Source organism: Balaenoptera borealis (assembly GCF_965194805.1).
Source record: "Balaenoptera borealis genome assembly, chromosome: 1".
Taxonomy (NCBI): Eukaryota; Metazoa; Chordata; class Mammalia; order Artiodactyla; family Balaenopteridae; genus Balaenoptera; species Balaenoptera borealis.
This window is the reverse complement of record NC_138860.1, coordinates 39566404-39579477: the sequence shown is the minus strand read 5'-3', so window position 1 is coordinate 39579477 and position 13074 is coordinate 39566404. Positions and strand designations below refer to the sequence as shown.

Sequence of the window (13074 nt, the reverse complement as noted above, 5' to 3'; positions counted from 1 at the left end):
CTTAGAGGAAAATATAGACAGAACACTCTATGACATAAATCACAGCAAGATCCTTTTTGACCCACCTCCTAGAGAAATGGAAATAAAAACACAAATAAACAAATGGGACCTAATGAAACTTAAAAGCTTTTGCACAGCAAAGGAAACCATGAACAAGACGAAAAGACAACCCTCAGAATGGGAGAAAATATTTGCAAATGAAGCAACTGACAAAGGATTAATCTCCAAAATTTACAAGCAGCTCATGCAGCTCAATATCGAAAAAACAAAAAACCCAATCCAAAAATGGGCAGAAGACCTAAATAGACATTTCTCCAAAGAAGATATACAGATTGCCAACAAACACATGAAAGAATGCTCAACATCATTAATCATTAGAGAAATGCAAATCAAAACTACAATGAGATATCATCTCACACCGGTCAGAATGGCCAGCATCAAAAAATCTACAAACAATAAATGCTGGAGAGGCTGTGGAGAAAAGGGAACCCTCTTGCACTGTTGGTGGGAATGTAAATTGATACAGCCACTATGGAGAACAGTATGGAGTTTCCTTAAAAAACGAAAAATAGAACTACCATACGACCCAGCAATCCCACTACTGGGCATATACCCTGAGAAAACCATAATTCAAAAAGAGTCATGTACCAAAATGTTCATTGCAGCTCTATTTACAGTAACCAGGACATGGAAGCAACCTAAGTGTCCATCAACAGATGAATGGATAAAGAAGGTGTGGCACATATATACAATGGAATATTACTCAGCCATAAAAAGAAACGAAATTGAGTTTTATGTAGTGAGGCGGATGGACCTAGAGTCTGTCATACAGAGTGAAGTAAGTCAGAAAGAGAAAAACAAATATCGTACACTAACACATATATATGGAATCTAAAAAAAAAAAAAAAAAAAAATGGTCGTGGAGAACCTAGGGGCAAGACAAGAATAAAGACGCAGACCTACTAGAGAATGGACTTGAGGCTATGGGGAGGGGGAGGGGTAAGATGTGACAGGGTGAGAGAGTGGCATGGACATATATACACTACTAAATGTAAAATAGATAGCTAGTGGGAAGCAGCCGCATAGCACAGGGAGATCAGTTCGGTGCTTTGTGACCACCTAGAGGGGTGGGATAGGGAGGGTGGGAGGGAGATGCAAGAGGGAAGAGATATGGGGACATATGTATATGTATAACTGATTCACTTTGTTATAAAGTGGAAACTCACACACCATTGTAAAGCAATTATACTCCAATAAAGATGTTTAAAAAAAAAAAAAAGGAGAGATCAAATCGAGAATTGGCAAGAAGTAGTGTCTCTCTACTGATGCTTCAAAATGTTTCCACTTATTAAAAGATTTCTACGCTGAACACAAATTCTAGCTCCCCGGGAGAGTACTTGTACAGAGAAAAAGCATGCTGCTTTAGCAGTTACTCCTCTTCATCCACCCTGCTTGGTGCTTTGTGAAAATGCCTTTTGTCAGCTTCCTACAGCTCTGGGCCTCAGTGAGTCACAGCCAATAATCCCCCCTCTCATAAAGCAGTAGGGTACCAGGAAGGCTAACTCCTCCCTACCCTTTTCTTTCCTCTCTATATATTTTGTGCATCACTAGACCAATTAGCATTTTGCCATCACTAGACCAATTAGTGTCTACCCTGCTACAAAACAATCTCCCTATATAATGTTCAATAAGCCTCAGCCTTAGTGAGTTCTTCCAGTATTCAATCTATATTCTTCATGCTGCTGTGTAAGTTTATTTCCTCTTATATGCCCCTCAGTAAAGTCAGAAAATATATTCACTCATTCATTCAGCAAGTATGTACTGCATGCTTACTCTGTGCCAGGCATCATGATATGTGCCAAGGATACAGATCTCTGATTTCATGAAGCTTACAGTCTGGTGAGGGAGATAAGGATTAAACAAGTTATTGTATAAAAATACTTCATTGTAACTGTGATAAGTATAACAGAAGAGACCACGTACAAGGTGCCCCAAATGAGTTACTAATTGGGACCTGATTGACTTAGGAGGGTCAGTAAAAGGTACCCAAACAAGCGGTCATTGAAGGTGAAATCTGAAGGATGAAATAGGAGGGAAAGGAGCAAGAGCATTCTAGAGATGGAAGAGCCTGTGCGGGGTAGCTGGGGCTGGAGGGCCCAGGTATGTAAATGAACAGAAGGAAGGACAGAGTGAGAGGGGAGAGAGGCAGAGAGGATGGAGAGAGTAGCAAGATCAAGATCAGCCAAGGCCTTATAGGTCATCTTAAATATTGTGGACTGAGCCCCAAGAAAATGGGATGCCACTAAGGATTTTAAGGACAACAACATGGTTAGGTTTTTATTGAGAAGCGTCACTTAGTACTGAGAATAATGAACTGAAGAAGGCAAAAGTGGAAGCAGGGAGACCAGTTCAAAGCTACTTGGTAGACTGGGCAAGAAATGATAACAGTGGGGTTAGGATGATTCAGTGGAAATGGAAACAATTTTTAAAAATTAAGATCTACCTAGGAGGTAGAACGTACAGTACATACAAGTAGAACTGGGAGAGAGGGAGGTACAAAGGATAACTTGATGGTTTTGGCCTTGAGTGACTAGAAAGATGACAGTGGCTTTTGCAGAAATAGAGGATGCTAGAGGCAAAGGAGGTAATTGGAATTATTGGGGGACGGGGGTCCACGTGTTCAGTATTACGCATGTTAAGTCTGAGATATCTGTGAGATGTTCAAGTGAAGAGGTTCAGTAGCCAGCTGGATATACAAGGCACCACATCAGTAATAAAAATCATTCTATATTATAGCAGAGTCAAACACTATATTCTTTTACTTTTTTTTTTTTTTCTAGAAAAGGGGTATGTTCCAGAACTGTATTGTTCAAAATGGAAGCCACTAGCCACAAGGGGGCTGCTTAGATTCAAATTAATTAAAGTTAAATAAATTTAAAAACTAGTTTCTCAGTGCGCCTCAGCTAGGCGCATTTCAAGTACTCAGTGTGGCTCGTGATTACTTGCATTGGACAACACAATGGACATTTCCATTACTGCATAAAGTTCGATGGGAAAGCCCTGGCTAGAACGTCAGAGGGCTTCCTATTTACAACACTCAGCTCCGACTGGTCTTTCAGTGAGTGTTCAACTGTCACCAAGAAATAGAATCCTACTGTATTTTGTGTCCCAGACAAAGCTTTGAGGTTGAAGATGAAGAAGATATGGGAAAAGAAGTAATGATAATCCTTGTTATTCAGATATCTTTCAGTCCATCATAAAAAAACAAAAAACAAAAAAAACAGATGAAGGATGAAAGGCATGGGGAGAGTGTATAAGAGGCATGGGGAGAGAGCCCACATTTTAAAAATACTATCAGATCAACTGGGGAGACTAAAATCAGATGAAATTAAGTACCAAGGAGGCATTAAGTGCTTATTTGGATTTTGACAAAAGAATGGTAAATTTATAGCCAAATTTTACAATAACTATAAATGGAGTATAACCTTTAAAACTGTGAATCACTATTTTGTACACCTGTAACTTATATAATATTGTACAATAATATTGTATCTCAATTTTAAAAATGAATGGGAATGGGCTTCCCTGGTGGCGCAGTGGTTGAGAATCTGCCTGCCAATGCAGGAGACACAGGTTCGCGCCCTGGTCTGGGAAGATCCCACATGCCGCGGAGCAACTAGGCCCGTGAGCCACAACTACTGAGCCTGCACGTCTGGAGCCTGTGCTCCGCAACAAGGGAGGCCGCGATAGTGAGAGGCCCATGCACCGCGATGAAGAGTGGCCCCCGCTTGCCGCAACTAGAGAAAGCCCTAGCACAGAAATGAAGACCCAACATAGCAATCAATCAATCAATCAATCAATAAATCTTTAAAAAAAAATGAATGGGAAATGGATACATGAAAGAGAGGGAAGGATGTAACCCAAGTGGGGAAACAATTTATTCAAAAGGCTGTGTACATCTGGAATGCCAGCCATGTTTTTCTGAAAGAAAACAGAATCTGTGCTGAACTGTATAAGAAGCAGAGTAGTGGAGAAAAAGTCCATAACTGGACAAGTGGAAGAAGAACTAAAGAACCCAATTTGGAAGCATTAATTGTGTACTGACTTACTGAGGCTAACTCAGACATGCAGCTAACCATTGGGGATATAAGTAATAATGGGGTCCTGACCTTGTGCTCAAGAAGCTCCTAGTCCAAACAGCCATAACCAACCACCAGGCTGTCAGGATGCAAGACAGGTGATAAAAATAGGTTTTACAAAATGTGTTCTTGCTCAGTAAATATGTAAACTAAACACCACATTTGCAATATACAAGACATATATCTCACCAAAAAAATGCACGTTCAGAAATTACTATACACCTGGGAGCTTGAATTGCGGATGGAAGCTCAAATGAGGTGAACACGTGAAGGTCCTGGAATGAGCTGTGATGGGGCAGAGCAGACATTCAAGTGCTTCATCCTGTGAGCATGTCTTTTCACAGTCTTCCTTCATTTTTAACCAAAATTAACAAGCCATACACTACATTGCACAGTGTGGGTTACTCCTTTAATATTTTAGATTCTTTAGATTTCTTAGTAATGTAAGCCATGGCTCAAAGTCTACGGAGCTCTGCTTAAGATTAAGTTCAAGGTTAATGTCAGACCCTTCATGGGGGAACATGGAAATGTGTTATAGGGCTTCAGCCAGGGCTGAAAAGAATTTTCTGGCTTTCATGGCTGATGACTGGGTTTCCCACTTTGGAGAAGACTACTTAGATTTGAGGGTGAAGTTTGTAACCTTTATGATACCACCTTTTATGGTTTTTCTTTGTGTTACAAAGCCATGACTTTCATTGAAATTCCACTTTCTACTGGAATTCACTGACATTTCTTTCCTGCTGATTGCTGGGTACTAGTACCGAATAAAATACTTATCTGTAAACATACATAAACATATTTAAATTCCTTCAGGAGTGTTATTTTTGCTATGTGCTTTGTATCAGTTTTTATTGAAACGACTGTCCACTTGTACTACGGCTATCTTTATAGAAAAACACTCAAATGTATTATATTTTGGTAATGTTGGCTTCTTGAAATATATTTGTTTTAGTTGCAAATACGGGGGGAATTTACCCACATTAATCATTTCCCAGTAAATTTCTTGTGTTTTACTGCCTGCCCGTGAACACGGATGCTAGCGTATTTCTTTTTAGATACTTTTTTCAGGGTTATCGGAATATTGCTGCATATTCAGAATTGATGATTTCCTGTAAGATTCTAATACATACTATGCCACATTTACATGATAAAACACTTGCTCGTAGTTTAAAATCACTTAAAATATGTGTGTAAAGAAAAATGCTTAATTTTCCAAATCGTTTGCCTATAGAGTGCGAATGTGTCTTAAATCCTTACCTGATTTTTATGCTACTAAAACCTATCAAAATAGCAACAATTAAAAATACCAGTACTACTCAGTATTGGCAAGGGCATTCTCAGGCACTGTTGGGTAGGAATGTAAATTGGCAAACTCTGTCTACAGGGCAGTTAAGAAACAGGTAAGCAGTATGTATGGCAAAACGTAAAAGTGAGAAAAACCTTTAACTTAGCCATGTTACACTGAAGAATGCATCCTGGTTAGGACAGTCATCTCAATGCAACTGGTAACTGCAAACAAACTGGAACAATATGTTAATAATAGGAGACTAATTAAATAAGTTATGACATATCCACATAATGGAATTCTATGAAGCCATTAAAAAGGGTTGTTAGAAATGCATTTGATGACAAAAAAAAGGGGTCTGATACAACTATATCTCTAGTATAACAGCATGTTTTAAATGTTGTGTGTGTGTGTGTGTGTGTGTGTGTGTGTGTGTGTGTGTGTGTGTGTGTATAGAGAGAGAGAAAAAATTTAGAAGAATGGGTATTAACAGTGGTTTCTCTTGAGGAGACTTTTTTCTTTCCTTATACTTGTCTGAATTTTCTAATTCTCATATAATAAATATGTATTACTTTTATAGTTAAAACATTTATTTTTTAAAAATAGCTACAGAAGCCTCTTTTTCAGCTGTCCTACCTCTGGGCACACGAGTTTTGAACCCATCTAGCAGGAATGGCCCACAATGGGGTAAACGTGATGACCGCCTTCCCTCCCAAACCCGGTCCACCGAGCTTGGCTGCCCGCTAGTGCACAAGCAAGGACCCAGCTCACCAAGCTGTCCTGGACGCGCGGCGCCTGCACCAGCCTCTGGACTCCGTTCTCCACGGTGACTCCCAGCCAGTTGAGTGTTGCCCAGCACCAGAGGTAGTCGTTCCCACCATGCCAGAAGCTCACAAACGCAAATGTCATCGCAGTGGAAAACAGTGTCCCTAGCAGGCCGTGCTGGGACCCGCCCGCTGGAATGTACACATACCTAGAGACAGAAGAGGCTGTTAGGAACCATGTGGAGGGCTGTCCCGGCAATACCACTCGCTTCCGGGCGTGATTCTCCCGTCACACGTCGCTATTCACCGTGTGCAGACCCTTCCTGACTTCCAGGAAGCCACAGAGCACTCCCTGAATTCTCCATCACACACGGAGGTGGCACTACATGAACCTCAGCTCTGAGGGGCTTTAGCTTAAATGAACACACAGGCTAAAGAGCTCTCATTACTAGAGCAAAATAGCACTTATAGGAGGCACGGTGAGGAGTATTGAATTTAGAGTTTCTAAAAGGGATGCACCCAACCCTAGAAGCTCACTCACAGAATGGCAATTAAGTTTCTGGTTACATGGGGACACCAGACTTCAAGGCAGGTATGTATTTTACAGCTCAAACTATTAAGTTTCTGGTAAACCCAGTATTTAAGCACAACTGCTGAATTCAGGCCCCTAAACGGCAGGACAGCTCCTGCAGAAGAGGGGTGCCAAGGCCAGATCCTCCAGCTTTCCCCGCAAGTTGCCCAGAAGCATTAAGGAATTTGCTAGTGAAGAGAAGAGCTCTGTGCTCACAGGGCAGCCAACTTATCACCCGAAAGGCACAGCCATCCCTCAGGTATGTTCTCTACTGCTGAGACAGCTGTCTGATTACATACCCACAGAGCCATGTTCTTCAATCAGTATGTTCCTGCTAGAGTTGGGCAAAACTCACATCTTGGGTTGTCAGGATCTGGACAACTAGGAACACACCCTCCTTACAGCAGCCTTTTTTAAAAAGCCCATAGGCTTTTGTTTACTGCTGGTCAGTGCTTCTTTGTCCAACCTTCTTCCACGAAGGAGAAGGAAATCATCATTTCCTGAACACACAGTGTGTCCCAGGCACGGCACTAGACACTTTCCATGGATCACTCGGCTTGATTCTTTGAAACACCATATGCTGTTCTAGCATGCCAACCCATGGACAAGTTGTCTTGTTTATATATTATTTTAATATTTTCTCAGAAATGTTATTTTGAAAATCATTTTCGAATAGAACAGTTTTATAGGCAAGCCAAAAAATACAAAATAAAAACCATTCCCCAGTCAATAAATACTTCTAAAGACTATGTGACTATAAGTATTTTTAAATGTCCTCCCTCACTGTCAAAGGTGCTCCAGGTTAGATGGTAGCTTATGTGATCAGCTTAGCTAGCCCCACTATCTGGGTGAGAAAAATGGGCTGACAAAGGGAAGAGCCTAGATGCAAATCTGCATCTATGGCACCAGAGTTAATGTTTTCCATTACACCTCTGGGTTTATTTTGAAAGCCCTCCTATCTTACATCCCAATCTGAAACAAACCGGAAAGCATGTGAGAGTGTAGGTATTTCAGAAACAAGCAAAGCAAAGAAAATACTTTCTCTTGTGCACCAACAAGACCATCTTGACAATCAAGTTAGCAAATACGCATCAAGCACTCACTACAGATTAAGGAATCCTCCATCGGTTGTCAAGCATTTATTTAGGCCTCCAGGGCAGTCCTGGCATTATGAGCAACACAGAGACATAAGACGTTGTTCCTGTCCAAAGGACAGGTATAGCTGGTTGTGAAACAATAGCAAACAAGTCCCATCATTAAGCTGATATGGTACTTGTTTGCTATATGATATGGTACAAAGTAGACCAGGAGGGCTTAAGAGTGTAGAGGAGAACAGGGTCAGTGGAGGCGAGTGGGTTATGGGAGGCTTAATGGTAAAGGTCCCCACCCTGGCAAGGCCTAGAGGATGAATTTTGCCAGGCAAAGGGGAGAAGGGTGGGTGCTGCATCATGGACCGAGAAGGGGTGGGCAATGAGCCAGAAAAGCCTGACAGCCCCAGGAACAGGTGTTTTATTTGGCATTCTGCTGCCCCCTACAGGCTGCTTGGTTATTGGTGTAGAATACTCAGCAGAGGCAAAAAATGGACCACAAACCTCTGCAGCCTCCTACTTGCATGATGGAGCTCCATGAGGCTATACGCCACTTCATACAATCAGTTCTGTGTGTAAAAAGGTTGCATATTAAAAAAAAAAAAAATGGGGTGGTCAAACCAAGTTCAAAAGGATAAGGAATAACTGCTGTTTACAGAAACTTTGCAGATAATCATTTTATAAAACAAGTTAATTCTGATCCTAATACTCTTCTCATTCAACACTGGTGTGTTTTATGTTGAGATTTTTGTTGTATCTCACTACATTAAAGTGAGCCGCACTATATATATCAGAAAACTCCAGTGAAGAATAAAAACCTCGCATCGTCCACATCAATGGTCCTTAATATTAGATTCAACTCCAAAAAGAACATGTTTTCAAGCTTGTGACAAGGAAGCATCTAGCCCCATAGTTACATGCACAGCTATTTCAGGCATCTCTTGGCCTCATGGCTTTGTTACTTTGCCTTCAAAAGTGACAGCCGACAAAAATCTCTGAAAATTCCTTTTACTCCAGAAACTCACATATGGCTGGTCTCCAAGGACATGAGGTTGCTTGCTTGTTTTAAACCAGAAGAGGGTATGATTTCCAGACTGGAAGACAAAAGTCCCTTCTTCTCTCTTAATTTCTAGAAGGCAGTAGATACAGCAAGAAGGAGAGCGAGCATGTTTCCTTTTATAAATTCTACCAGGCTTGGGTCAGTTCCATGATTAATAAAAACAGAAATATGTGTCTCTTTTAGAAAAGCAGTAGTATGACCTCACTTACTTAGACCCACTGCACAGTGAAATTGATTTCCCAGTGGAAGAAAGCATTCAGTACCACCTTCTCAGCAAAGCAAAAATGAAAAGATTTTTTTCCTGTCAGTGACTGTGCGAGCTTGAGTGTGCACAAGGCCTGCCCCTGCCAGGCTGGCTTCGTGGGGTCACTGCTTGCAGAGAATGTTGCCTGAGGTAGTTACCATCCATCTGTGCTACCTTATTAATTTAAAACCATCTAACAGAATTAATGCAACAAAGCAAACCCCCAACTCAGGAGGAGGAACCTATGTAAAATGTAGATGTTATTTATAACGTCTACCCTCTACTGAATATCCATGTACCAGGTACTTTATATAAACTGTTTCTAATCACTTACACAACTTTGCAAGGACCAGCCCTATTTTACATGGGAGAGGTGGAACCCGAACCTAGAATGTTCTACTTTCAGAACCCCTAGGCCTGTGTTCTATGAAGCCATTTACCGTAATGGGAGCATCTCTTGGTGATATGTTCCTCTGATTCAACCAAATCTTCAAAGCGGTCTCCACAGAAACATCCACCAGTATTTTATTAACTGAAGAAATATCCTCTGCAGGAAAGGAGTCTTACTAGGAAGAAAGATGCTCATCATTTACAAAGGAGTTTAGGCCAAGGAGCTCTGTGCCAGAAAGCCAGAGTTACAAGTTCCATTTTTAAACAGACTAAATAAATTCCTTCTGTCCCACCTGCCGTCTTGTCCAGGCAGGCATCCTGCAGATGTCTATGTTAGAAGTTAGGTGTAAGAGGTTGACGGTTGGGGCTTGTTGCTGAGTAGTAGGCATACGTGAAGGGAGAAGAAAGTATCTATTTCCCTCATACCCACTCTGAAAAACAACTCAAGAATGTCTGACAGTTGGGACAGGGGTGGTGAGAATCCACATGGTAACAATAAATGCTGGAGAGGGTGTGGAGAAAAGGGAACCCTCTTGCACTGTTGGTGGGAATGTAAATTGATACAGCCACTATGGAGAACAGTATGGAGGTTCCTTAAAAAACGAAAAATAGAACTACCACACGACCCAGCAATCCCACTACTGGGCATATACCCAGAGAAAACCATAATTCAAAAAGAGACATGTACCACAATGTTCACTGCAGCACTATTTACAATAGCCAGGACATGGAAGCAACCTAAGTGTCCATCAACAGATGAATGGATAAAGAAGATGTGGCACATATATACAATGGAATATAAATATAATACAGCATATAATATATACTATATTATATATAATATATAATTATACTATATTATATATAAAAATAAAATATAATGTAAGTCTCAGTCATAAAAAGAAACAAAACTGAGTTATTTGTAGTGAGGTGGATGGACCTAGAGACTGTCATACAGAGTGAAGTAAGTCAGAAAGAGAAAAACAAATACCGTATGCTAACACATATATATATATAAAAAAAATGGTTCCTAAGAACCCAGGGGAAGGACAAGAATAAAGATGCAGACATAGAGAATGGACTTGAGGACACGGGGAGGGGGAAAGGTAAGCTGGGATGAAGTGAGAGAGTGGCATGGACACATATACACTACCAAATGTAAAATAGATAGCTAGTGGGAAGCAGCCGCATAGCACAGGGAGATCAGCTTGGTGCTCTGTGACCACCTAGAGGGGTGGGATAGGGAGGGTGGGAGGTAGACACAAGAGGGAGGAGATATGGGGATATATGTATACATATAGCTGATTCACTTTGTTATACAGCAGAAACTAACACAGAATTGTAAAGCAACGATACTCTAATAAAGATGTAAAACAAATTTAAAAAATTTTTAAAAAGACATTACTCTTAAAATCACAATGCTCCCTTTTTTTCCAGGACCTACCCAATAGCTTCCTGGCTTGCCATGTTAGTTTCAAACCCTTTGCCACGAACCCCAGACCCTAGCGAGGTACGAGGATGAGGCAGCTAAGATACTGAAAGACTTGGTTTTTACTGTCCCATGGATTGAGTTGAAGTTGCTGACTTCCCATCTTCAATTACCTATTACTTGGCTGGGCTGGGGCAGGCAGTGGCTGACATCCTGTTCCAGCTCTGCCTTATCTTTCTACCCTATTTCCCACTAGTTCTCTTGAAAAATCCTGAAATCCTGAACAAACGGGGCTTTCACACTTCTGTGCCTTTGGTCATACCATTTTCACATCCTCCATCCTCTCTGGTTTCCCAACTCCTCCAGGAAGTCTCTTTTAAATATTCCCACTCTCTATTTAACCCAGAGAACCTACTGTTTGTACCACTGAATTGAACAGTTATTCAGCAAAAGATGTCTTTTCTATTATGATGGTCATTTCAGCTAAACTGTAAAATTCTTTAAGGCAGTTCTACATATGTATGTGTGTGTGTGTGTGTGTATGCATGCATGTGTTATTATATAGTTACTAGTCAACAGTATTTAAATACCTAACAATATAATTTTCATTTGCTTTTCATAATCTCCAATAGCTTTTACATTTGTGATAAACTGTCACACTGTCACAGGCACATTATGAAAGATTAGGAAACAAGGAAGGATTACACGGACCTGCTCTCATTATTGGGGAGACTTCGGAAGACACCCATTCCCAAAGAATACAGACACCTGAAGGCTCTGAAGTCTCCCCACACTTTGTAACTCTACTTCCCCTATTAAAGTAAAAATCATGCAGCCCCAAAGCTCCAGACATATCCCAACCTCGAGAGATTTCAAAAATGACAAGTACCAGCCTTTTAAACACTAGAGTCTTTAGTGGCTGGGAAGGGAGGACTTCTGGCTGTGTCTCATTGGTGGTAAGGTGACCCCACCTTCCTTGGCTTCACCTGGGCTCTGAGATGAGTTCCTGCTTAGAGTTCTCTGCAGAGGTGGCCATGCTCTCCTAAACCCAGCTCTCACGGGCAGTGGCTCCCGCACCCCGACCCTGGCTCTGGCTTTGGCCTTGGCCCACATCTGAGTTCTCTTTCTCACAGCCCAGTGATGACCCACCAGTCAAATCCCCATCCTCTAGGTAGTGGACAAAGGCCTGGTGTTTAGTTCTCACAAAGGAACTAAACTATATATTTACTTATTATAAGTTTTCAAAGGAAGATGCACGCAGAAAGTATAATTTACTTTTAATATCTTTCTGCCCAGTACGGATCATAATGGGATTTTAATAAGTAAGAACCAGCAGTTGGTTAATGAGCAGCTGCAGACCTTATCATCTCCAGAGGCTAAGAGAGGTCCACTTTCAAAGCAGAGGGCACATCTGAGCTGGGCTAATTCTCAGCTCCTTTACTGAAAGATGCTGGCTAAAAGTTTTGTATGCAACTCTGAAAAATTGCCTATTAAAAATGTTATGTTCTATTTGGCAACAAAATACTGTGGAATTTATAAAACAGAGATTAAACTCTGGCTATATTTAGTCTACATTTAAACTTCTAGGTTCATGTAATTAGATGCCAACATTTTTTTTTAAATAAATCTTTTCTTTCCACGAAGCCAGTAGCTCAGTGGGCTGAAGTACTGTGCTGATGAACCTAAGCCTATGACTTCCATCCTAGAGAAAGATTCAACTCTACCCTCATAAACCAAAACCCAAACTCTAGCTCCCCAAAAGCTCCATCTTCCTCCCTGCGGAAGAGGCTAAAAGAGCATGAATGGCTCAGCCCAGCTGCCCTTACCACTAGAACACGCCCAAGCAGCAACAGCAGCAAGGCATGGAATAAGAAGGAGGGCAGCACCTGGATGCTGGAGATGGGGCCTTGGTCCTGCTCTGCCACTTACCAATCTCTGTAACCTTGACCTTGACAATTAAGGCTGCTCAGCTTAAGTCTGTACACTGAGTACATACTGGGAATGTTAAAATCTTCTTTGGTATGAGTTGTTGTAAAGATCAGATGATACAGTACATGTTTAAGGAGTTTGGAGATTTTAACACTCCATATAAACAGAAGGATGC

At 41.1% G+C, this 13074-nt stretch overlaps 1 protein-coding gene across 11 annotated transcripts in view; it reads right to left on the bottom strand.

Annotated features, from left to right (window-relative positions):
- Nucleotides 1–13074, bottom strand: part of HHAT (hedgehog acyltransferase) — a 495443-nt gene that overhangs the window by 217436 nt on the left and 264933 nt on the right. For all 11 annotated transcript variants that reach the window (XM_082399944.1, XM_082399935.1, XM_082399943.1 and 8 more), the window contains one exon: nt 6196–6397. In XM_082399944.1, coding sequence (XP_082256070.1) covers nt 6196–6397 — 202 coding nt within the window. The remainder of the gene's footprint in view (nt 1–6195; nt 6398–13074) is intronic.